The sequence below is a fragment of the Serinus canaria genome, chromosome 2, assembly GCF_022539315.1.
Source record: "Serinus canaria isolate serCan28SL12 chromosome 2, serCan2020, whole genome shotgun sequence".
NCBI classification, from domain to species: Eukaryota; Metazoa; Chordata; class Aves; order Passeriformes; family Fringillidae; genus Serinus; species Serinus canaria.
This window is the reverse complement of record NC_066315.1, coordinates 110,044,850-110,067,894: the sequence shown is the minus strand read 5'-3', so window position 1 is coordinate 110,067,894 and position 23,045 is coordinate 110,044,850. Positions and strand designations below refer to the sequence as shown.

At 46.7% G+C, this 23,045-nt stretch overlaps 3 protein-coding genes across 10 annotated transcripts in view; 2 read left to right on the top strand and 1 right to left on the bottom strand.

Moving 5' to 3' along the window:
- The window catches only part of PRKDC (protein kinase, DNA-activated, catalytic subunit), an 83,111-nt gene extending 77,509 nt beyond the window's left edge, over nucleotides 1–5,602 (top strand). For all 3 annotated transcript variants that reach the window (XM_018909967.3, XM_030235757.2, XM_009102873.4), the window contains 6 exons: nucleotides 396–485; nucleotides 2,484–2,555; nucleotides 2,639–2,840; nucleotides 3,287–3,475; nucleotides 4,054–4,193; nucleotides 5,221–5,602. In XM_018909967.3, the coding sequence (XP_018765512.3) occupies nucleotides 396–485; nucleotides 2,484–2,555; nucleotides 2,639–2,840; nucleotides 3,287–3,475; nucleotides 4,054–4,193; nucleotides 5,221–5,425 (898 nt within the window). In that variant the 3' untranslated portion in view covers nucleotides 5,426–5,602. The remainder of the gene's footprint in view (nucleotides 1–395; nucleotides 486–2,483; nucleotides 2,556–2,638; nucleotides 2,841–3,286; nucleotides 3,476–4,053; nucleotides 4,194–5,220) is intronic.
- An 8,225-nt stretch (nucleotides 5,603–13,827) lies between these two features.
- On the top strand, nucleotides 13,828–15,473 carry CEBPD (CCAAT enhancer binding protein delta). The gene has a single exon (XM_030228675.2). It carries the CDS (start codon nucleotides 13,968–13,970, stop codon nucleotides 15,003–15,005), a length of 1,038 nt encoding a protein of 345 aa, XP_030084535.2. The 5' UTR covers nucleotides 13,828–13,967; the 3' UTR covers nucleotides 15,006–15,473.
- Nucleotides 15,474–17,027: 1,554 nt separating this feature from the next.
- Nucleotides 17,028–23,045, bottom strand: part of SPIDR (scaffold protein involved in DNA repair) — a 195,212-nt gene continuing 189,194 nt past the window's right edge. For 2 of the 6 annotated variants that reach the window (XM_050971123.1, XM_030228663.2), the window contains 4 exons: nucleotides 22,350–22,443; nucleotides 20,450–20,564; nucleotides 19,908–19,961; nucleotides 17,028–17,529 (listed from right to left, as the gene is read on the bottom strand). In XM_050971123.1, the coding sequence (XP_050827080.1) occupies nucleotides 17,395–17,529; nucleotides 19,908–19,961; nucleotides 20,450–20,564; nucleotides 22,350–22,443 (398 nt within the window). In that variant the 3' untranslated portion in view covers nucleotides 17,028–17,394. Of the gene's footprint in view, nucleotides 17,530–19,907; nucleotides 19,962–20,449; nucleotides 20,565–22,349; nucleotides 22,444–23,045 lie in introns of those variants that run through there. The other 4 variants (XM_018909934.3, XR_007776917.1, XR_007776918.1 and 1 more) reach the window with 4 other exon arrangements.

The following is a 23,045-nucleotide window of genomic DNA, read 5'->3' as shown; positions in this document are numbered from 1 at the left end:
AGCATGTACTGTGGCAGACTACATAATGCTTCTCAAAGGCTACAAGAGTGTCAAAAATAACTTTCCCTCCCTCCAGAAATTATTTTGGATCTTTCTTCTGGAGGCACTTACAGTACCTATTGACAAATTTACACCTTTGAGATGTCTAATCTTCTGTCAGATATGACTGAAGTGTGTTCAAAGCTGGGGAAAAACAGATGAATGGATCAGCCTGTACTCTGTATAAACTTCATTTCCATAGCAAGGCTAAAATTAATGTAGGCTGTAACTTCATGACTTTTCCTTTGCATAAAATCTCATGGGTCAGGGCAGCACACAGCCTGTGGATAACCAAACAGAGAGTGGTGAGATCGTACAGGGAAATCATGGATGCTTTTTTCTTTTTTGGTCCCTAGCCCAAGAGGACCTCGTGCTACCTATTCTGAGTGGCTGTCCAGGATGGGTGGGAAAGCACAGGGCATCTCTCGATACCATGCTATGTACAGGTAGGTTTCAAAAGAGAGCTGCATGGGAAATATGGAAGCTAGAGTGTGCACACACACACAGATGTAGAAATTCCAGGGGAAAAAAAGTATGATCTCCATTATGATATGATGGCTAGAGCTGATTTTTGCTCATTTTACTGCTTTGTCTTCCTGGAGATGCTTTGCAAAATTCCTCCTGCCAAAAATCCTACCAGAGTACAGGACTGCTTCCAGAAGCTTGCTCACTTCCTTTAGGAAGTGTCTAGAAGCAGATGCTGCTCTTCAACTTTATTTTCTAGGCGTCTTGTTCCTGATTATGCAGTTAGGTAGGCTGCCTCAGAGCCCAAGCATCTGCTGGATTTGGATAGAGAAAATCACCATGATTCACTGAGAATTTAAGAATATTTGATGGTTTAGGTCCCAGCTTGAGCATCCTCTCAGAGGAATTTCCACACCTACCTGGATCTAGCTCTGTAAAGTGAAGTGTCCAGAGCATTTCTTATAAGCTCATAACCTGCTTAACCAAGTGTCTTGCTTTTTAAAGGAAAACTTTGACTTGTTTAACTGAATTAATATTTGTATTCAGATCCAGAATGTGCTTTTGAAGTAATTCCCAGTCACCCCCACTCATCTCCAGTCTGCTGCACCAAAGGGCTGTCCTCTATTTCTCAATTCTGCTCCTTTCAGAGGGAAGTAGACTGGAAGGAAAGCACCCAGCACATGTCAGCTCTCACAAGCCTTCAGAACTGGATATGGGCTAGGACAAAGCCTCCTTCCCCAAATCTGCATGGCATGAGTCCCTCAGCACCAGTTCTTTAGTTCTGTTGCTTCCCCTCTGCTGCACTACTCTCTAGTGTCAGGATAGCCTCAGCCTGCTGCTGAGAGATGTAACTGGGGCCTTAATTCCTCTGCTTGGAAGAGACTGTCCAGCCAGAAAGAACATGATTGTTTTGCTTTATTAAAACTTAACCCATCAACTTAATTTGGAGGAAAATACATGAAACCACATACTCTTTTGTATTTAGAAATGTCATTCTTGGAAATAACTGCTGGGAGAAAGAGGGAGGATGGGCCACTTGTAAAATCAGATAAAACTGGGGGGATGAGCCCTTGGTGCCTTCCTGTACTGCTTACTGGAGTAAGCACTGCATGCTGCTGTACACAGAATCACAGAGTAATGAGGTTGGTAGAGACCTCTAAGATCATCAAGTCCAACCTATGCCCTAAGACCTCAACTAGACTATAGCACCAAGTGTAATGTCCAGTCTTTTTTTAAACACATCCAGAGATGGTGATTCTACCACCTCCCTGGGAAGAGCTTTTCAGTACTTTATTATTCTTTTGGGGAAAATTTTTTTCCTGATATCCAACCCATACCTTCCCTGACGTAGCTTGAGATGGTGTCCTCTGGTTCTTTCAGTTGCTGCCTGGTGGAAGAGACCAACCCCCACCTGTCTACAGCTTCCCTTCAGGAAGTTGTAGAGAGCAATAAGGTCACCTCTAAGCTTCCTCTTTTCCAGGCTAAACACCCCCAGTTCCTTCGAATGTTCCTCACAGGGTTTGTGTTCCCAGCCCCTCACCAGCCTTGTTGCCTTCTCTGGATGCGCTCAAGCCTCTCAACATCCTTCCCAAACTGAGGGGCCCAGAAATGGACACAGCACTCAAGGTGTGACCTCACCAGTGCCAAGCACAGGGGAAGAATGACCTCCCTCCTCCTGCTGGCCACACAATTCCTAATGGAGGCCAGGATGCCATTGGCCTTCTTGGCCACCAAGGCACATTGCTGGCTCATATTCAACCAGCTGCTGACCAGCACCCCCAGGTTCCTTTCCACCTGAACACTGTCTAGCCACACTGTCCCCAGCTTGTAACGTTGTGGGGGATTTTTGTGGTCAAAATGTAGAACTCGGTACTTGGACTTATTAAAACTTCATGCTGTTGGACTCTGCCCATCTTGACTTCCAACATCCAGCAGGCCGTTACCTCAGCAGCCACCTTTACTTCTCCACTACTTTGCAGGAATGCCAGCCGTACAGAAGCAGTCACATCCTTCAAAAGCAGGGAGAGCAGCGTTCCAGAAGACCTGCTGAGGTAAGTGCTGCTGATGGCTGGGCGCTGTGAAAGGAATGTTGGTGTTAGTCTGCATTCAACGAGGGAATTCTGTTTTTGTTAAGGCGAGCCTTTGTGAAGATGAGCACCTCTCCCGAGGCCTTCCTGGCCCTGCGCTCCCACTTTGCCAGCTCGCACGCACTGATGTGCATCAGCCACTGGATACTTGGGATTGGAGACCGGCATCTGTCCAACTTCATGATTAACAAGGAGACAGGAGGCATGGTGGGAATAGACTTTGGTTATGCTTTTGGTGCAGCCACACAGGTATTTGTTTTCACCTCATTTGTTACAGCTTTTGCATTTGTTATGTGCATTAATGCGTGTGTTCTCGGTACTAAATTTGGTGCTCTTCAGTTGCCATTGTTCTGGTGCTTACAATTAATAAATAATCCTTACAATTAATTTCTAGTCAATTTAATAAAATATCTGAGTCCAGATATTCTCAGACAAGCAGTGAGCTACAGAACTCCACAGAGTCAGTATGACGGTGTTTTACATGGTTCAACTGTGGATTCAGCCACTGTCACTCAATACTTATGACTAGACCTTTGATGTCACAACTTGGTTCAGTTCTACTTTTGCACGTTATTTTCAGTGAAGTGACAAAGAGGGTTTCAAAGCTTAAAAATAAAAAAATATTCCCATCTAATCCTTCAGTTCCAAGGCTTCTTACTTCTTGTTTTCTTTTGACTGTTCTTCCCCTTGGCTAGTTTTTGAGTGTGCCAGAGTTGATGCCCTTTCGCCTGACACGCCAGTTCGTTAATCTGATGATGCCAGTGAAAGAGTGGGGACTCATTTACAGCGTGATGGTGCATGCCCTGAGGGCTTATCGCTCAGATCCAGACCTCCTCATCAGCACCATGGATGTGTTTGTAAAAGAGCCTTCTTTGGACTGGAAGGTGGGGGTTTGTCCTCTTTCATTTTTCTTCATGTGGAAATTCTTAAACTATGATAAGAATACAACTGATGAAAAGGGAAGTATTCCTTGAGGCTCACTCTCAGTACTCCTTTTATCTTTCTTTGTTTTATTAAGTTCTCAGAGAAACTGAATTTAAAAGTATTTAAAATGACAGAATTCTGTATAGATGCACAAAAAATAGTAGCATATGTCTGTGTTATCAGTGTACTGTTCTTTATCTTTCATGATAATCCTAAAGACGTGGATAACTTTTGATCATGTTATGCCACTTATGGCACCAGCATAAATATTTTCAACTTTCTGCATTCAATCTCTTAAATAAACAGCACTGTATATATCAAACTAACAGTTACAGAGAAAAGAAATCTGAAACTAGTTGCACTTCAGCAACTTCAGTTGTAAATTAAAGTCATAGGCAAGTTGGGTATTGTCTCATTACTTTGTCCTCCACTGCATCTGCAGTTAAGATACTGGCTTGACTTGCTATATCTGCAGCTTGAAAGCTTTTTTTCTAGTGTGTGATTTATGATAAATAGGACAAATATATTTTCTCCCTAGAACTTTGAACAAAGACAGCTGAAAAAAGGAGGCACGTGGATTAAGGAAATAAACACATCTGAAGTAAACTGGTACCCTTTGCAAAAGGTTAACTATGTCAGAAGAAAGCTTACAGGTGCCAATCCAGCAATAATCACTTGGTAAGATGCTGTCCTTTTGCTTTAAACTGCTTCACTAAGAGCTTTGGAAGGCTCCTGAGTCAGATTTTGCTCCCTTTGGATAGAATGGAGGCTAGGAAAAGAGAAGAGACAGACAGGGCAAAATTTCAGCAAACCTTCTGTCAGAATCATTTTGGTCCAGGTACAAGCTCTCTGGATCACCCTGCCAGCCAAAACACCAGATATCTCCTTGTGAGTTCTCTTGCTCCAGCTCAGGCCTTCTGAGCAGTTTTATTGCTCCTGGCAACATATGCCTCCCCTCCCTGTCAGGCTGCTCAATCTCATACTCCTCAGTCCCTCTGTTCTTTATGTTTGTCTCCACTGCTTTCAGGGTGGGGATAATACTTAAATTAATACATGCTCCTGATGGAGGATTGCTTGAAAAGGAACCTGTACCAGCAGTAGGGGAGGCATGGAGGAAAGCTGCTTATGAGAAACATCAAATTCAAATCTGGTGGCACTCTCAGGTTATTTATGTCAGTCTAGTCAAGTCTGGCTCAAGCCAGAATGTCTTTTAAGTTCAGTTAAAAGTACAATTAATCCCTTCCATCCTCTCTTAAAAAGTCATTTTGGATTAATCAGGGGAAAGACAGAAAAGCAAAGAAAGCAAGCCTGTTTTAAAACCATACAAATATTGAAAAGTGCAGGACTTGGGAGGAGTCCCTTTTGCGGTCAAGGCTGGACTGGAAGAGGCAGCAAAATACTTGTTACAGGCACAAATCAGGAGAGCAGGTAAAGAGATCAACAGCTTGGATGTGAACTGCTGCATCCTTCTTTCAGCTGGAGACCCTTGACAAGACTGGCATGTTATGGTGAATACCCACTAGTAAAGGACCCCTGAAACCACCAGTCTTCACTGGCCAAGCCTTCTACAGCTCTTGAGCAGCCTCAACGTCTTGATCTCAATTCAAGCTTTATTTTTCAAGTGCTGTTTTGTATTTAAAAACCCATCTCAGATTCTTTGCTTGTTTCTTTTAGTAAGAGCTTATTTTTGTGTTCTCGATTTCAGCGATGAGCTGCGCCTGGGCCATGAGAGGTCGCCTGCTTATAATGATTTTGCAGCTGTGGCTCGTGGTAACTCCAATCATGATATCAGAGCCAAAGAGCCAGAGGATGGACTCTCAGAGGAGACCCAAGTGAGATGCCTCATCGATCAAGCAACAGACCCCAATATTCTTGGCAGAGTCTGGGAAGGATGGGAACCCTGGATGTGAGGAACTACAACAGCTACAACCCTGTCTGCCAAGGGACCTGTACCCTAAAGCACAGCTGCAACCAGATCAGAATTTTAAGGCCAAAAAGGAGAAAAACTCTTAACTATTTTTATCATCAGTTAACTTGACTAATAGAGAAAATAAACTTTTTGTATTAAAGCTGTATTCAAACAGTGATTTTGTTTCTTTTTTTTTTAACTATTTTCATTGTGTGTGGTTCTGTAACAAAGCAGCTTTATTGTCTTTGTGTTAAAATCAATGTAGAAAGAAATGGGGAGGCCATAGAGCTTAAAGATTTATTTGAAAAGCACTGGGATCCTTCAGTGAAAAGCACAAATTCATACCCTGCAAGCTTGTGGGCGTCAGTGCAGTGATGTAGTGAGTCTGTGCTTTTCTTTTGCAGAGACCTTGATGACAATCAACTGAAACCATTGTGCAGCCACATATTATTTGTAGTTAAAACTTGAAGATTTTCATATCAGTAGTATCAGTGGGCCACATGGTGAAATTAAACAGAAAAGGGCTCTTAGCTCTAGATAACACCTAGAGTATCTGAACAACTTTTTCATTACTGGATAACAAGATAGTAATGATGAGACTGTTTTTAGCAATTAGAGGTTATACCCTGTTATCTTTGTCCTTTGGAAGTCTGCACTGCTCACGCTGTGTTATTTCCAAATTATTGTTTGGCCCAAGCCAGAAGTAGCCACTGCCCACAGAGCTGAGCACGCTTCTTGCCATAAGTGCAGCACAGCACAGGAATGTCTGCTGCACTTTGGAATTTGCTTATGCCAAGCTGTGGAGGTTGTGCCAGATGTGACTCTGTCTCCAGCAGCCAGTTCTCAGGTGTGCTGGCTTTGGCTGGGATTGAGTTGATTTTCTTCAGAGTAGCTGGAGTGGAGCTGTGGTTTGGATTTGTGCTGGAAGCTGTTGATAAGACAGGGATGTTGCATTATTGCTGAGCGGGGCTTGCAGAGGCAAGGCTACTTCTGCCTCTCACACCTTGAGGAGTCCAGGGGAGCACAGCCAGGAGAGCTGACTCCAGCTGACCCAAGGCCTATCACAAACCAGAGGGTGTCATGCTCACCATGTAGAGCTGGGGGAAGGAGAAAAAGGGGGAGATGTTCAGAGTGATGGTGTTTGTCTTCCCAAGTCACCATCATCTCCCCTTTCCTGGGGAGGGCTGATCACCAGCCTACCTGTGGGAAGTGGTGAATGAATTCCCTGTTTTGCTTCTCTCGTGTGCACAGCTTTTGCTTTAACCTATTACCTGTCTTGATCCCAGCCCCTGAGTTTTCTCACTTTCCAGTTCTCTCTGGGGGGATTGAGAAGCTCTGTGGGGCTTAGCTCCCAGCTGAGCTTAAGCTGCAGCATGTGCAGTGAGGGAGAAAGAGAATTCTCTCAAACACTACTGTTGCTCATTACCCAGATTTACTGTAGGATATAGATTTCATTGAGGCTTTTAATAATTATCATAAAGGGTATAATAAAAATTAGTCTTTGCCCTTTCCCTGCCTACAACATTCCCCTCCTTCCTCTGTGGCCCTGGGGCAGTTCTGGTCTCACTGAGGGCCATGTCTGCTGCTGGCACCAGTCTCAAATGAATCTGTCAGCTGGAGAGTAGAGAAATATGCCTTCTGGATCCAGCTCCATGAAAAACTCTCAGTGAAGAAGATTGCTGAGGCCTAAAGAATGGGGAGGGAGCTTTTCTGTTTCAAATACTTTCCAGCAGCAATTATTATTTATCTTTCTTCTTAATACACATACTCAATGTTTTGTGTTAGTGTTATAAATCAAATTCAAAACATTTTTATCATTTTATTAATAAAAATAATGTTTGGATGTATTTTTGTAGAGGAAACATTGAAAAGTAAAAAGAAGCTTTCAGCTGAATACCTCATTTTAAAAGTTAATTTAAGGCGCTTAATCACAAAAAGCTTCCACATTTACCCATTTATAGAGATGATAATTAGTGGACAGTAAGGTTGGGGGTTTTTTATAAAAGAGTTTGATACAGTCTGTTCTTATATACACTTCAGTAAGATGTCATGGTGTTTTGTTCTTTTGATCCCTGCTAACAATTAGGACTGCAATCTCATGACTAAAACTTGGTCAGGTGAGGTACCCTGGCTTTCATGCTGTCACTCTACAAATATGAGAAAGTTTAAAGCGCAATAAAAAAGGCAACATGAAAAGGCAGGGGACAATTGGAAATTAAGTGGCTGGGTGTACGAGGTGTTTAATGGCACTTCTGGCACATACCTCAGATAGTTATTGGGTACTTTGACCTGCACTGCAGAGGACAAAGTTTAGGTTTATACTTTAACGAGGTTCTTCTCCTAGGACTTCTGATAGCCTCAGCAACAACAGATGTTTGTGCCCAGCAGGCTCCCTCCTTGGCCTTTGGGAAGGGGAGTTAGAGTGCAGCCCGGCCCTTCCTGGAGGAGGGGGCTGGGGTCACCACCCAGTGCTCTCTGCTCCCTGAGGTCCATGGCAAACAGCCTCAGGCTGGGGTGAAAGCCTGTGGGACAGGCAGAAGTGGCACGGGCTTAGAACACGTTCAGGACAATTTAAATAGTTAAAAGCTCCATTTTGGCCCTAGAATAAGCACCATAGTGGGAAGCCTCAGCCACGTCAGCCCTTTTTAGTCATGTGTTTGTCAAGCTCATGTGTCAGCTGAGGCACAAAGCACGAGGCTGCTGGGTCTTCAACACAGAGACACATCCTGTGCAGGGCAAGTGGAGTTTCCCTAACTTTCTTTAGGGAGCTTTCACCATGAAGCTGAATGGTCCTGGAAATAACCTCCAACACAAGTGAATGGCAGCTGCTGTCACCAGGCCTGGCTGCTCTCAATAAAATGCAGCAGCTAAGGGGAAAGGCTGGAGCCAGCCTGTAAAGCAGCAAGGAAGTTACTGACAATGCAAACCTCACATTGCTGGGCTCAGTGCCTTACAGGGCAGGTTTATTTGGCTCCCAGAAAAGAGTTAAGATGATGTGAAGATCAGAATTAGAGAGTGCATCAGGTCTCATGATGCAAAACAAAACTTGGGAACTATTCACAAGCGCAGCAGAGTATTTCCTTCTCAGATTAAATAACCAGATGGATGGGCACTATATCTGGAAACCCATTAGTTGTATCTAAAAAGTTATATAAAACATTAGCATATATTCTCACTAGGTTTTTCTTAGAGTATTGAATGATGTCATGTTTAAGCTAATCCTTACCATCCCTGCCAATCTTATTATTTCCCTCTAGCTAAGAATAACAGTTCTGCTGAACCCAGAGGAAAACTCTGGAACTGCCGCCTACTGTCCCCTTTCCCAGCTGACAGAGAGGTTTCTGCATGCTGTTCTTGTGCTCAGGATTTTCCCCCTTAGTCCCCACCACTGCCCCCCAGTTTAAATGTTCTCTTGAGGTCTCTGTGGCTGAGAGGTGATACAGCACCAGCACACATTTGGGCACACAAAGGAGGGTAAGAGCATTCCACAAAAGCAATAAATTTGGCTCATATTCAGACATGGAATAAGGAATTTCCTACAGCTCTTCTGCTCTCACACTTAGGGTTTGGCCAGCTGCTTCCAAAAGTAAGCATCTATATATAAGACAATTCTCACCAAAACTCTTGTTTTTCAAAATCAAGGATAAGGATTTATTACCTCTGCTTTTTTTCTCCTCAAGGTTGAGTGTCTGCCAATTCTCTTTATTAATACTGTGCCTCATTTGGAAATTACACGGGTTTTAAAAATTTTATTTTTAAGTTCTGCTGCCTGTAAGAAACGGCACCTATGCAGAAAGCTCACACCCTGGCAGACGCCCACAGCACCAAATGGTGTCACTGGTCTTGTAGCAGAACTACCAAAGTGCCACACCTTACGTCAAACAAAGATGTGCCCAGAATAGGGTGTTTAGAGGGGTATTCTCTTATTGCAAAAAGGCTGGGAAGTTTTTTGGGCCACAGAGATGATCAGAGTTGAAGCACCTCTTCAGTGAAGGCAGGCTGAGATGTTGTTCAGCCTGGGGAAAAGAAGGTTCTGGGGAGACCCTACTGCAACCTTTCAGTGCCTAAGGGAGATTGCAGGAAAGACTGAGAGGGACTTTTGATCAAGGTCTGTAGTGACAGAACAAGGAGCAGTGGTTTTGACTGAAAGTGGTTAGGTTTATATTAGATATTAGGAGGAAGTTTTTCACTGTGAAAGTGATGAGACACAGGAACAGAAAAAGCATGGATGCTCCATCCCTGGAAGTGCTCAAGGCCAGGTTGAGGCTCTGAGCAACCTGATCTAATGGAAGTTGTCCCAGCCCATGGCAGGAGCATTGGAACTAGATGATCTTTAAGGTCCCTTCCACCCACAACCATTCTGATAACATGAAGGAGTGGCCATAAGGGACTGGAAAAGTTTTGGTTACAGTTTCTACATTATTTACAGGGTGGGGTTTTTCTTTATCTTTCTGATGGCTAGAAGAGAGCAACATTGACTCTTCTTGTCCATTACACTCACAGTAAATGATAGCACACAAGATTTCATTCGATTACACAGAAGATATAGCTGTCAATTTGATCACATGAATGGAAACCCATGCAAAACCTGTGTCAGGAAAAAGTTCTGAGTATCCACCAAGGAGTGTGAGAAAACAAGGAGCACGGGTTCTGAGGCATCTTGCTGCAGTAGCACTTGGCCTTTTTGGGAGCCTGGGTATGTGGATGATCTTATTCAGCAGCTCAGCAGCCACAGGTGCAGCTGGACAAACCCAGCCTGGGCTGACACTGCTGGGGCTTAAATGCCTTAGGTTAGAGCTTCAACTAAATGAGCTAAAAGGAAAAATCCTTTCAATTACTATCCAGTTCTTCAGCTGCTAAGAGTAGGGAGGCCACAGGCAGGATCAGTGCAATGATGTACAAGTATGGTACAAGTGACAGAGCAAAATATTGTGACACTGCTTGAGGACAAGGCAGAGACACAAGCCCTGGCAGAGGTGGCTGTCCAGCAGTCACTGCCCTGGTTGACAAGAACCAGCACCAACCTCAGGCAGGTACTGCTCCTCCCTAGGAGTGTGCAGGCAGGTTTTTTGACTCTCCCCAGACAACTTGTACCTCCTCATTTACGTGTCCCATTCCCTTGTCAGCCCCCATGTGCCATTGCTGGCTTCCAGCTGATGAATGAAAGGATGCATGTGCTCCTACTGCTTCTTGCAGGAAGCAGAAACCCAGCAAACCAGTCCTCCATGTTTTCCCCCTTGTCATCTTGGTCTTCACCCATGAATCCCCCAGGACCTGAGGTCCTGTTGGTGCTGTCTCAAGTCCATAACATCAAAAGCAGAGAAGGGCTCCTTAGGCTTTCCAGGCATAGCCTTGCCACGCTCCTAGTCCCACTGTCCCAAACAGTCCTGCATGCCTGGCTGAGTTGCTGGAGGTGAGCATGCTGAGGCATTGCCCTGTTTCCATACCTTCCCTGAGTGGCCTGTCCTCTATTTATGAGGAAAACATAAGAGTGATTTAACTGCTCTCCCTAAAGGGGTCAGGGTCCTGGTGTTTCTCAGATTCACAGCCAGCAGTCCGCAGTAAGTTTAAGTTTTGTCTTTTTTCTCCTTCTTAGAGAAAGGTTTCTTGCCTTTTCTTGCTGGGTTTAAATACTTTCCTTGAAGTGGAGCATGAACCTCAAGAAAGTTTTAAAGAAGTCATTCTGAAATTCAGAAGATCACCTGCTTCTTACTGCTGTTTAAAATGACTGGATCCCAGAGACAAGCCGTGACTCGTGACTCGGTGGGTCAGGTACTCAGCAGGACAGATGAGGGAAATCAAGGGCGTGTCTGTACTTCTCTGCTCATGAAATTACATATGCAGATTGGAACAGATTCAGCTGCTGAGATGCCAGACAAATGCCTGCCTTCAGTGCAGGGCTTTGCTAAGTGCCAGGTATCACTTGCTCACATGCTCCTGGATGCTTCCCTGCAGGTGCTGCAGCACCCCGGCTCCCACATCCTGCATGGCACGTGGGAGAACCCCCTCAAACATTCTCCTGAAATCACACATCCCAGGCTCAGCAGCAAACACAACCAACTCATCCTCGAGGGGGTGGCTCCTGCTGCTTGGGTTTGTGGGACAGGCATTGACAGGTTCAACCACGAGTTCTGAACACACCTCCAGGTCCTGGAGACCCTGCAGGCAATGCTGCACCCTCTGTGGTGGGGCTTAGATGTGACACAGATGGCTTATACTGAGGTTTACACAGCAGTTCTGGGCCTCCTGTTGAGGGATTTTGAGAATGTAATTGCCAGGAGGCAAGGTGCCCAGCAGGGGTCGGGTGACCTGGCTGGGAATTAGGTGTCTTTTTTGGAGTAACACATGATGGGCATTAAATAGGCATGTTCAGGCTGGCACAGTGGCATGCCAGCGCTGGCTGACCTTTGGGGTAAGGACTGTGGTGAGCTGGAAGTGTGAGACACTTCTGCATGCAAACAGTTAAATGGGTGCTTTCCAGGACATATAATTTTATGACTACAAATGGGTGAGATCTCACCCCCTCCAGCAGAGCAAGGGGAGAGACAGCAGATATCAGACTGCATCTAATTTCTAACTACCTTCCCATGCCTCACAAATGCACTCCTCTACATTCCATACAGAGTAAAAGGGTCCTGGAGCTGGATAGCCAGGCCAGGGACAAGTGGAACAGAGTTGTGCATCATGAACAGCCCCCAGGGAAGATCTGGGGTACACGGAAGGCAAAAAATAACATTAAATGGTTTGGGGCATATTATTTCTTTGACAATGTGGAGAAAACAAAAGCAACCATTTCTTGTGTCACTGTCCATTTCAGTGGTTAATGCTGGTGTAGATGGAGGTTGTGTGATCACTCCTCTGATGAGAAAGGAAATCGAGTTCATTTAAACATAATACATCTGGCAGCGCTAGAGTTAAAAGCAAAGCCTCTCCAAGCGAAACCTTAGCTGCCAGATGTAAAACCCCACCTGCCAGGCACTGCACACTTACCCTGATCCCACAAGACTTCCCACGTGGAGTTCACATCCAAAGGGAGAGCATGTACCAGTCTTGTTCCCAGCTACTTATGTTAAAATACACACCCCTGTGATAAACAGCTGCGGTCCTGCAACAGCTGCGGTGGCGGCAGATGGAGCCCTGCCCGGAGAGGGGCAGCGGGCCCGGCATGACCGGCACGTACCCACGGTCCCCAGAAAGCCACCTCGGGGCGAGCGGCACCGCGCTCCGCAGGGCACAGCTCCATGCCAGCAGCGTCAGCTGGGTGCTGGGCTGGAAACTCGGGGCCTGGGATAGTCCTATCTTAAATATAGAAGGGTCTTCTGGAAGATAAATAAATATATATATATATACAAAAAAGTAAATGTAACGGTGTTTTGTTGTGTGTTTCTTTAGTAATTCAGTCAGTGGAGCATCTGGTGGAACCAGGGTTTTATAAACTATTTTGTAACTTGAAAACTTATCTTTTAGCTGCAAGTACTTTCAGTTTTCTGGTACTTGCCAATTTAATAGTAGTAGTTTGTGGGAGCAAGGGGGGCAGGGGACAACAACATGCATAATAACTTATTGTAAGGTTTTAAGAGGCATCTTCATGCAGACAGCATGAGGCAGCTAAAGATGCCTCAGAGACCCCTGTCCCACCAGAGGGTCCTGCCAGAAGAAATCCAAGTGGCCATCCTCTCCCCGGAGCGGGCGATTTACATCCTCCTCGGGGGAAGCTGCCCGTGCTCCAGCGAAGGGAGCTGAGCCTCCGGAGGGCGCTCGGGTGATACGCAGAGACACGCGTGGGGCCGGCAGCATCCTCCCCGTATCGCTCCATCCCCGGCGCCGCCGGGGAAGCGCGTGGGGGGATGCAGCGTGGAGCTGGTGGCGGCGGCGGGGTAAAATCAGTTCTTTCAGCCAGCTTTTCCGCCGGCCCGAGCGGGAAAGGGAAAATCAACGCTAAGCCGGGGGAATGTGGTGCCGGTACCGGCGCCGGGGCAGCGCTCCCCGGGAACGGGACGGTGAGGGGAGGGCGGCAGGCGCCCGAAAGGCGCCCGCACTGTCCCCTGCCCATGGTGGGGGCACCTCGGACCGCGGCCACCCTCCGCCGGGAGGTGGCAGCTCGCTGCGGCGGCAGCCCTGCCTCCGCGGCCACGCACCCCACCCGCTCCCGCCCCCGGGTCCCCGGGGGTGCCGGGAACATCGTTCCCCGTCATTGGGGCAGGAGGCGGGGCCCGCGCCGTATAAGAAGGGACCGAGCGGACGTTTCACTCCCAGGTCCTGAGACGCCTTGTCCCATCCCCGCCTCCTACCGCTGCTCACGGCGTGACCCGAGCCCGGATCGGCCCCCTCGGGGAGGCGACGGTGGGGCTACAGCGGCAGCGCCGGTGCCACCGAGCAGTAGCAGCGGCAGTAGTGTGAGCAGCGGCAGCGGCAGGAGCAGCAGCCCCGCTCCCACCTGCCCGTGCCAGAGGCTGGAGCTGCGCCCGTCGCGGAGCGGCGTTTGGTGCCCGCGCCCCGGAGCCCCCGCGCCGCGGCCGTGCGGTGCCGCGTTCCGCTCGCCGATGAGCGCCGCCGCTCTCTACAGCCTGGACTCCCCGGCATGTTATAAGAGCTGGTGCCTGGAGCCCGCCAACTTCTACGACGCCAAGGTGGGCAGCGGCGGCGGGCCGGGTCCCGCCTGCAAGCCGGGCGCCCGCGGCGGCTGCGGGATGAGCGGCGAGGAGGCGGGGGGCGGCCTGGGGGGCACCGGCACCAACCTGGCGGAGCTGAGCGCCGCCGCCCCGGCCATGTACGAGGACGAGAGCGCCATCGACTTCAGCTCCTACATTGACTCCATGTCCGCCGTGCCCAACCTGGAGCTCTGCAACGACGAGCTCTTCGCCGACCTCTTCAACAGCAACCACAAGCCCGAGCGGGGCGGGGAATACGGCGAGTACTTGCCACCGGGCGGCGGCGCCGGCCGCGACCCCGCCAAGGACCTCGGCGCTGCCATGACCACCCTGCTGGGCTCCGAGCCCCGCACCGCCTCCTCCTCCTCCTCCTCCTCTTCCTCCTCCTCCTTCTCCTCCCGCGGCGCTCTGAAGCAGGAGCCGGACTGGAGCGACAGCGACCTCTCCTCCTCGCTGCTGCCCTCGCAAATCGCCACCTGCGCCCAGACCATCATGAACCTGAGCGGGCAGCCCACGCCGCCCACGTCCCCCGAGCCGCCGGGCAGCAGCTCTCCCTCCAGCTGCAGCACCCGCTCGCCGGGCCCCACCGCCGCCGCCGCCGCCGTGCCCGGGCCGGCGCAGGGCGTCCCGCCGCCCGCCGCCGCCGCCGGGGGTAAGGAGCGGGGCGGCAAGAAGTGCGTGGACAGGTTTAGCCCCGAGTACCGGCAGCGCCGGGAGCGCAACAACATCGCCGTGCGCAAGAGCCGCGACAAGGCGAAGCGGCGCAACCAGGAGATGCAGCAGAAGCTGCTGGAGCTTTCGGCCGAGAACGAGAAGCTGCACAAGAAGATCGAGCAGCTCACCCGGGACTTGACCAGCCTCCGGCACTTCTTCAAGCAGCTGCCCAGCGCTTCTTTCCTGCAGCCCGGCTCGGGCACGGACTGCCGGTAACCGGGGGGGAGCAGGACGGAGAGACGGACTCCGGGAGACGGTGGATAAATACCTCAGAGGGCCGTGCCGAGCCCTGCCGGGCCGTGCCGCGGCGCCCCGGGCCGGGCCGGGCGCGGCATGAGGCGCGGAGCCGCGGCGGGACCTGCCGGCCCGCGGCCGCGCTCGGAATGCGGCAGCGACGTGGAGCGATGCCTGGGTCTTTCACCACGAAACTTGCGAAAAAGGGAAAAAAGCTAAATATATTATTTTTTTTTCTTCTCTCCCCTTAAATTATTTTTGTAATGGTAGTTTTCGTCTTTTCTACATTTTACTCATACCGATGCAGCTATGGTACATCTGTTAAAGTGATTCAAAATCCCATGTATTTTAGACAGTAGGATGGAAAAAAAAAAAAAGACTGAGCATGCTCAACCTTTTATATCAATTTTTACAGCATTTCTAAGAATAAAGAAAAGCATTTTAAGTCCACCCTGCTCTCGTTTGCTCTGTGTCGTGACAGCAACGGGCTGGCGGCGGCCAAAGCTGTGCTGCCCGGGAGGGGGCTGAACACGGGCGGGGAACACGGCGAGGGGGTCCCAGGGGCCGAGAGGGGAGGTGAGGGCAAGCGCGGGGCGAGGGGCGCTGCGTTACTTCCCAAAGCATCCAAAGAGGGATGCCGGGGTGGCAGCAACCGTGAGACCCCTCGGCCGAGGGGGCTGCGAAGTCTGCTCCCCCTGGAGCCGCATCGCTGAGCCGGAGTGCTGAGTCAGGGGTTGCCGTGGCGCTGGTGGGACCGAGCAGCTGCACATCAAGAGAGGAGACTGCTCTGTGAGCAGGACTCTATACCGTATTCTATTTCTAAAAAAAAAAAAAAAAAAAAAGTGCGTAGGCATAGAAGAACACCATTCGAAGAATACCACTAGTTAAAATTCCCGTTAAAAAAACTTCCAAGGGGTTTCCATTCGAGATAATGCAGAGTTGCACCTACACTAACATGTTCCATAGCAGGGACCAGAGTTCACCTCTGTAGCGAGTCTCAGAGGTGTTGATGCACCCTCAGGCTTCAGCCCACTGCAGGAGCTGGACACTTTCACTGATCCTGGCTAGTGAAAGTGAGAGTGGGCAACTGCTGCTCATCACAAAGACTTCAGTGGTCACAAAGACTCTCACTGTCCCTGCTAGTGACAGAGCGGCAGCAAGGAAACGCTGCCGCTCATCACCGAGTGAGTGAACAGATCACAGAAGATTGGGCAACTTGTCTAAATTTCAGTAGTGCAGTGTCAGAGCACCTGCAGCATCTCTAGAGCACTGGCAGGAAAATGGCCTGACAACAAGCACATCCAGTTTTCTCAGACTCAAGTCTCAAATGGTTTTGAAGGGGCAACCCCAGTCTCACATACAGACACAGGAATAGGCTCTCATCTCCTTTTTCCTTACAGAGAGGCAGGTAAGAGACTGAAATGCTTGGAGGAGGTGAGAAAAAAAGGGGAATTCAAAAGCTGGGTCATTCCTTTAGTAATTGTGACGTCCATATGACTTTTCACTCTTGGCCTGAGCCGCAGAAATGACCGGTGTGGCAAGTTTGCTGCTCCTACTCTGCCAGTTAATCACATATGGGACCTGTGCAAAAACCACTCGTTCCTCCTCCTCTGACCTGTAAGGGGCTTTTAAACACTGTGAAAGAGTAAGGGGGGAAAAAAACCATGCAGTCTCTAATTCTTATATTAATTCTTGCAATGCACAAAGAGGAAGATTTTGGCATTTATCTGATCTGTAGTCTCCACAGCCTTGGGTGGGGGCTGTAGCGTGGCCTACAACGCAGTTTGCTGCTTACCCATAAAAGAAACTCCAGTGAAACACCCGCTTTGTGGGAAGCTACAGATAACACACAACTTCTATGCTGAGAGACCAATTAGCTGTAAAACATTAACTTCATATGTGTTCAAATCTCTGTCTTTATAACAACTATTGCAAAGTGTTAACTCAGAATTGACATACCACAGCGTTCTGCAGCAGGTCTGGGATACACTGATAAAACTCAGCTTAAACCAACTGCCATAGCAAGGAATTTATTTCAAAAATATCAGTAAAATTTTTTCCATTGACACAAAATAAATAAAGTATTATTAAAAATAAATCACAACCATTCAAAACTTACAGAAAAAGATGTTTTACATTACATAACAGCAAACATGACAAAGACCTGTATTCTTAGATTCTGCACTGATCAGAAAAACAAGAGTTCAGAAAGTTGAACAATATATAGGTATTAGCACAGTGTGCTTTATAAATCACAGTTTTAATAAACTATCTCAATGCTTATCACACTTGCATTATACATTATCTGTGGCACTAGTTAACAGATAATCACATTACAAAGTCCACAGATACTATAATAGTTGACTAGAGTTCAACTCTGTCTTGCTGCAGCTTCCAGAAGAACGATTTCCTCCAGCACAACACAGTTGGGGTGACTGGTTATGGAGTGGACGTAGCAGTTCAGTAACCCCACCTCCTTTCCCAGCACGCTCTGCACCTCGTAAGTCTGCAGGAATAAAAGCCTGGTGAGTAAAACAAACAGTGCTGGACGTTCTGTTCTAGGCAGCATTCAGCTGGGAAGATGCAGCATGCAAGACCCTCTTCCAACAGACAATTTTTTTAAAGGACTCGGAAAGTGCATTAGAACTAATGGAAAGAATGAATATATTAGATTTTCAGTAATTAGATCACACTCCTGTCTCAGTTGCTGCCCTACCAGGCTTCAAAAATGAGCTGTTTCAAAAAGAAAAAAGTAACTGTGGCTTTGAACTCAGTTTTGCTGAAGCACAACCTATACAAGCTCCCTTTACCTTCTTTTCTGACACTTGCAGGCCTTCGTGCCTGCTGGCAATGTGTATACACATACTATACATTGATTACCTGTGCTAACTTATCCACTAAAGAAAAAAAAAAAAACATTTTGTAACCCTTCTTACTCTCCTCCCTCTCCCCCTTTTTAACTTTTTGTTGTTCATGCATTACCACCAGCAGCACCAACACAGTCCCTCCTGTTTAATGATCTGACTGGCATTTCACTCCCGAGTTGTGCCTGAGAGAATCTGCAGAGGCTGTGCTCTCTGTGGAGGAGAGGGATGCAAGGCTGGCATCCCTGCACTAAGAGGAGACAGCACGATAACACAAGACCTGGTAACACTCACAGTTGATATTTCACTGGAGAGGATGTCTCAGGTGGCAGGTTCACATCTATTTCTGTCCTTAACAGGCCTTGCCTACGACAAGCCTCTGACTGTGCCCCTGCCTCCATCTGCACTGTGCTTCTCTACAGGTATGTGATAGCCATGGCGTTGCCTGGTTCAAGGGATAAACAATCTTTTTTCTTTCTTTTCCCCTGGATTATTTTTCCCCCAGACCGGTTCTGCAGTCCAGTTCGCTGTGCAGCTGCACAAACAACCCTACTGGTGTAACAGAAGGGCTGCCACCAGGTGAAGAACAAGTAGCCAGGGCCAGTGAAGGCTAAAACCAGCCTCCCTGCCAAAAGAATTGATTACAAAGCTACACCCTTAGAAACTTTAGCAGCACTGGCAAAAAAATGCCACCTCAAGTGGTATTTCTTGTGACTGATCTTTATCCCTCAGAAAAAAATCTGAGCTGCCAGACTTTTAAATACTGGCTGAATACACACTGAAACGTGGAAAAGAGGTTTGAATTCTAATAACTCGAAAAAGAACGATGTTGTGCCAGTCTGTAACCAAACCAGACACATCCTGTAAAACTCAGCAAGACTTAACTGGTATTAAAGGAGCAAACACATTTTGGAAATTTCTTGTATCTCTTTGCTTAAATGAAATAAACACCCTCCACCAGCATAAGAAAAGCAATTTATTATTTCAGAGTAACTTTCCTCTTTAAATATTACCCACAAATCCCACTAAAAGCATGGAGCATGTAACAGGAAAATGCTGGAAAACTTGTAAGACAGGGAAAGCAAACTGACCCCAGTACATATCACCTAACTGAAGAGATTTAACTGGGATGATTAAACAAGACAACAAACTGACCTTTGCTCCTGTTCACGTGCAAGGGAGAGGGAAAAATCTTGGAATCCTAATTGGACTTAATGACTTTCTGAAGGCTGCTGAGCATCCAGCAGCCAATGCCAGCCAGGCACCTACCCGGGTGCCTCCCTCACCCACGATTAATCTGGGTCACTGTGCCAAGTGTCAGGGTTCTTCTGATATCTCAGATTAAAGGAATAACTACTTCATGATTACATAAACTGTACTTTAGCCCATGGATCTCCATGGCTCATGTGTGCTTCATTCATACAATTATCAGGTAATATCTTGCATGCATTTTGCAAATTCTTCTCCTATTTCCGCCTGCCAGTACTTTCAGTGCTGTGCTGTTACAAAGTGGTTGTGGTTTATAGGATTTAGAGGACAAGACCCAAAAGGTGGGATCTTGGAGGGTCTTTGCTGTCTTTGGGTCCTCAGCCAGAGAACAGGGTCGAGCCCAGCACTGCCCGTGGCAGCTCTGAGTGCTGTTTGCAAGTTGCTCTGCAGATCCACAGCTGAGGTGAAGCTACACATCCCATCAGCTGCATCCCCCTTCTGAAAAGGAGGGTGTGAGTCTGATGAGATGGCAGGGCATCAGCAGGTGGAAGGCAGGATTGCCAAAGGGCACAGCCCACTCAAGTCATAGCCTGGACATGGGGAAAAAAATCATTTCACTTTTGGTGGAATCTCTTTCCACTCCTAGTGCAGCTCTGAAGTGAACTGCCTGGAAAGTCAGAATCTCCACCACTGGAGATTTTCAAGACCCTACCATCATCAGTCATGGCTGACCTGCCATACCTGACATTGGTACTCTGCATTAAGTTCTTAAGTAGTTTAACTTTCTTTGGTCGGCATTCATTATACCTACCCCATCCTCACTGGCAGAGGACATCAGGAGAGAAGAGATTGTCCTTTGCAACAGCTAGAACGAGAAAATTCACAGGTTTTGTTCATGACAAAAATCTTAAGTGTGCAAAAACGTTCTGTTTGCAGTCACATAGAACAAAGATTTATCATTTTAATATCAAACAGCTTTGTTTCTCTGGCCAAGAAATCAGAGGAGAGGTGACATGAAAGATGTTCAGAATGGAAGTCTAAAAATACACATTCCTTTTAGACTGTGTAGACTGAGGTTTCCAAAGGCCCAGCCTAACAAATCCCTTCACCTGGGCCATAGAACCATTTGCAAACCTCAGGGTGAACTCAATGACTGCATTATTTGAGCAAGACCTGGGTTCTTAGCCCAATGAAACACAAGTTTAGTATTAGATTAAATTATGGGATAGTCTTACATATTTTAATTTGTCTTCTGACAGAACTGTTCACAGAAGTGTGGCTTAGAATACCTATGTGTCTACACATCTAGTCTCAGTGCCCCTGCTACACCTTGGCACTTATTTCATGCCATACCTTCACTTTCACTGTACCCTGAGATAGGGATGGACAACTCAAGAAGACTTCCAGCTGCATTTTCAAAACTGGTGTTGTGACAACTTCAGAGCACTGGTTGCAATATAGCAATTCTCTGAAACACACAAAATTATGATGGAAAAACACAGAGAAATGAACAAGATATCAGTCATAAATAAAAATAAATTAAACCCCAATTAGTGTATTCTCTAAAATACTTTGCTGGTGGACTTTTAGTAGCAAAGCCCTGGTAGAGATTCAGTTGATAATAGAAAATAGAACTCTTCTGTTGGCAGTAACTCTCCTGGAGGACCTAAACTCTTCTGGCAAAAGGATCTTCCTTTTATAACTTCTGGCAGCATAGAGAGATGTTGCTATTTATAGTCACCCCACTTAAGCAAATATTAATCTCATAACCTCCTAAAAGTTATGGCAAAAGAAAATCTGTAGTATAGATTTGGCTGAAGTGAATTATTGACTTAGGCCCTCATTCAGCAAACGTTCAATGTTTTCAGTGTACTCTTAAGTCAAGCACAGAGTTAAGCTCAGCTATAAGCACTTGCTGGAAGCACTTCTTAAACAAATATTGATACTTCATTTGTTCTCCAAATGAAGCAAAAGTGTCCTTCACAGGTGAGATACTTTTTTAATTGGACGACACTGCTCTGTGAACATAGACACATCCTTATTTTTTGCATGACAGTATAATACAGGACGCCTGGGTTTGATTTTCAGCCTTTTTTTGTACAAGAATGCATAAAGGGCAAATCTTCTCATCTTTAGGAAAATATTATCTATTTCAATAAGAACAGCAAAACTTATGATTTTTGTAAGCTTTTTTTTTTTAAGTAGAACTTCCTTCCTTCCTTCCTTCCTTCCTTCCTTCCTTCCTTCCTTCCTTCCTTCCTTCCTTCCTTCCGTCCTTCCTTCCTTCCTTCCTTCCTTCCTTCCTTCCTTCCTTCCTTCCTTCCTTCCTTCCTTCCTTCCTTCCTTCCTTCCTTCCTTCCTTCCTTCCTTCCTTCCTTCCTCCCTTCCTCCTTCCTTCCTTCCTCCCTTCCTCCTTCCTCCCTTCCTCCTCCTTCCTTCCTTCCTCCTTCCTCCCTTCCTTCCTTCCTCCTTCCTTCCCTCCTTCCTTCCTTCCTCCCTCCTCCCTCCCTCCCTCCCTCCCTCCCTCCCTCCCTCCCTCCCTCCCTCCCTCCCTCCCTCCCTCCCTCCCTCGACTGCTCTTATCCCTTGGGCTTTTATTCCACCAGGAATCACACTCTGCAAGCACAAGCTGGCTAGGCAGCTACAGGGGAGACTTTCCAAAATTATGTCAGTGTGACACATGTTCAGTATTTCAGGTGGCAACAGGTCCTGTAGGATCAGTCCTCACATCCAGGACAAACATACTGCCAGAATTATTCAACATCCTTTTTAGAAAGGTGACTAATTTAATAGGTCTAAAAAGCAACTCTTTCATACTTAGATAAATTGTAGCAGAGATCACAGTCCAGTATAAAAATGAGGTGAATTGAGGATACCCAGATTAACAAGGCAAGACACACAAATGCATGTAACCACTTCTAAAGGAACTTAAAATCAGACCTGTGGTTTATGGGCATATTTATGAAAAGCAACATTACAATGCAGTGGGCTATGAAACCTTTATAAGCAAGATTGGTTTAAAAAACAAGTAATAACTGTAAAATCAAACTATTTCATATCTACTTGTATCTTTCTCCATATATTAATGTAACCCTGCAGGCTTTATCAGTTCATCAGCAATAAAAATACTACGTCTTAGCTCTAGGAAGGAGCAAAGTGCAGCCTGTGCCTGCAGGAATCATTGCATCACCTATTGCTGTTATGGCTACATCTACAGAACACCTGGAGTGCTCTGGAGCATGCTGACTCTCACCTGTCCTGGGGACACACTTCCAACTTTCCATTGCCACATCTGTTGCATGTAGGCCAGGAGAAAGCAGTGCTCTCATTAACTCCAACAACAGTACCTGCAGAACATGGAATCCTTACAAAATGCTAACGTTAAGCCAGCAAACACAGTCACTCTTGGCTTCACAGCAGGTTTGAACCTTTCTGACCCACAGCTTAAGACTTGTCAGAGCAAGAATCAGGCCTTCAAACAATCTCACTCCCTTTCTCCTTTGTCCCTCCAACAAGGGATGAAAGTACAGCAGAGTGTTACATTCTAAAAATATCCAAAAGTATATAATTGACAATTAACTTTCCAAACAGGTTTGGTTCTTTTGGTTTGGATTTTACTGCTTTTCTGATTTGCTTTTGCTCGTTTGCTTTCTTTCTGATCCTCTGATGTTTTCTTGGCAATAAACAGCTATAAAAATAATCAGATCGAATAGCTTGATATTGATATTTAGAAAATACAAACCAACAAGAAGCCCCAATCCCTTCTGAAAACAACAATGCAGATTAAATTCCACTAACAATGGAGTTATTCTTCATTTATACAGATTTACAGAGATTAGATCTGGCTCACAGTCTTAAGTGTGTGCGTAAGAAGGGAATGCCAAATCTACTTTGGACTAATAAAAAGGGCCTCACTAGTTTTGGCAAGAAAAAATATATTCAGAATTTT

Coding starts and splice junctions, on each gene's coding strand:
- CEBPD (XM_030228675.2), top strand. CDS start 13,968: ATGAGCGCCGCCGCTCTCTACAGCCTGGACTCCCCGGCATGTTATAAG.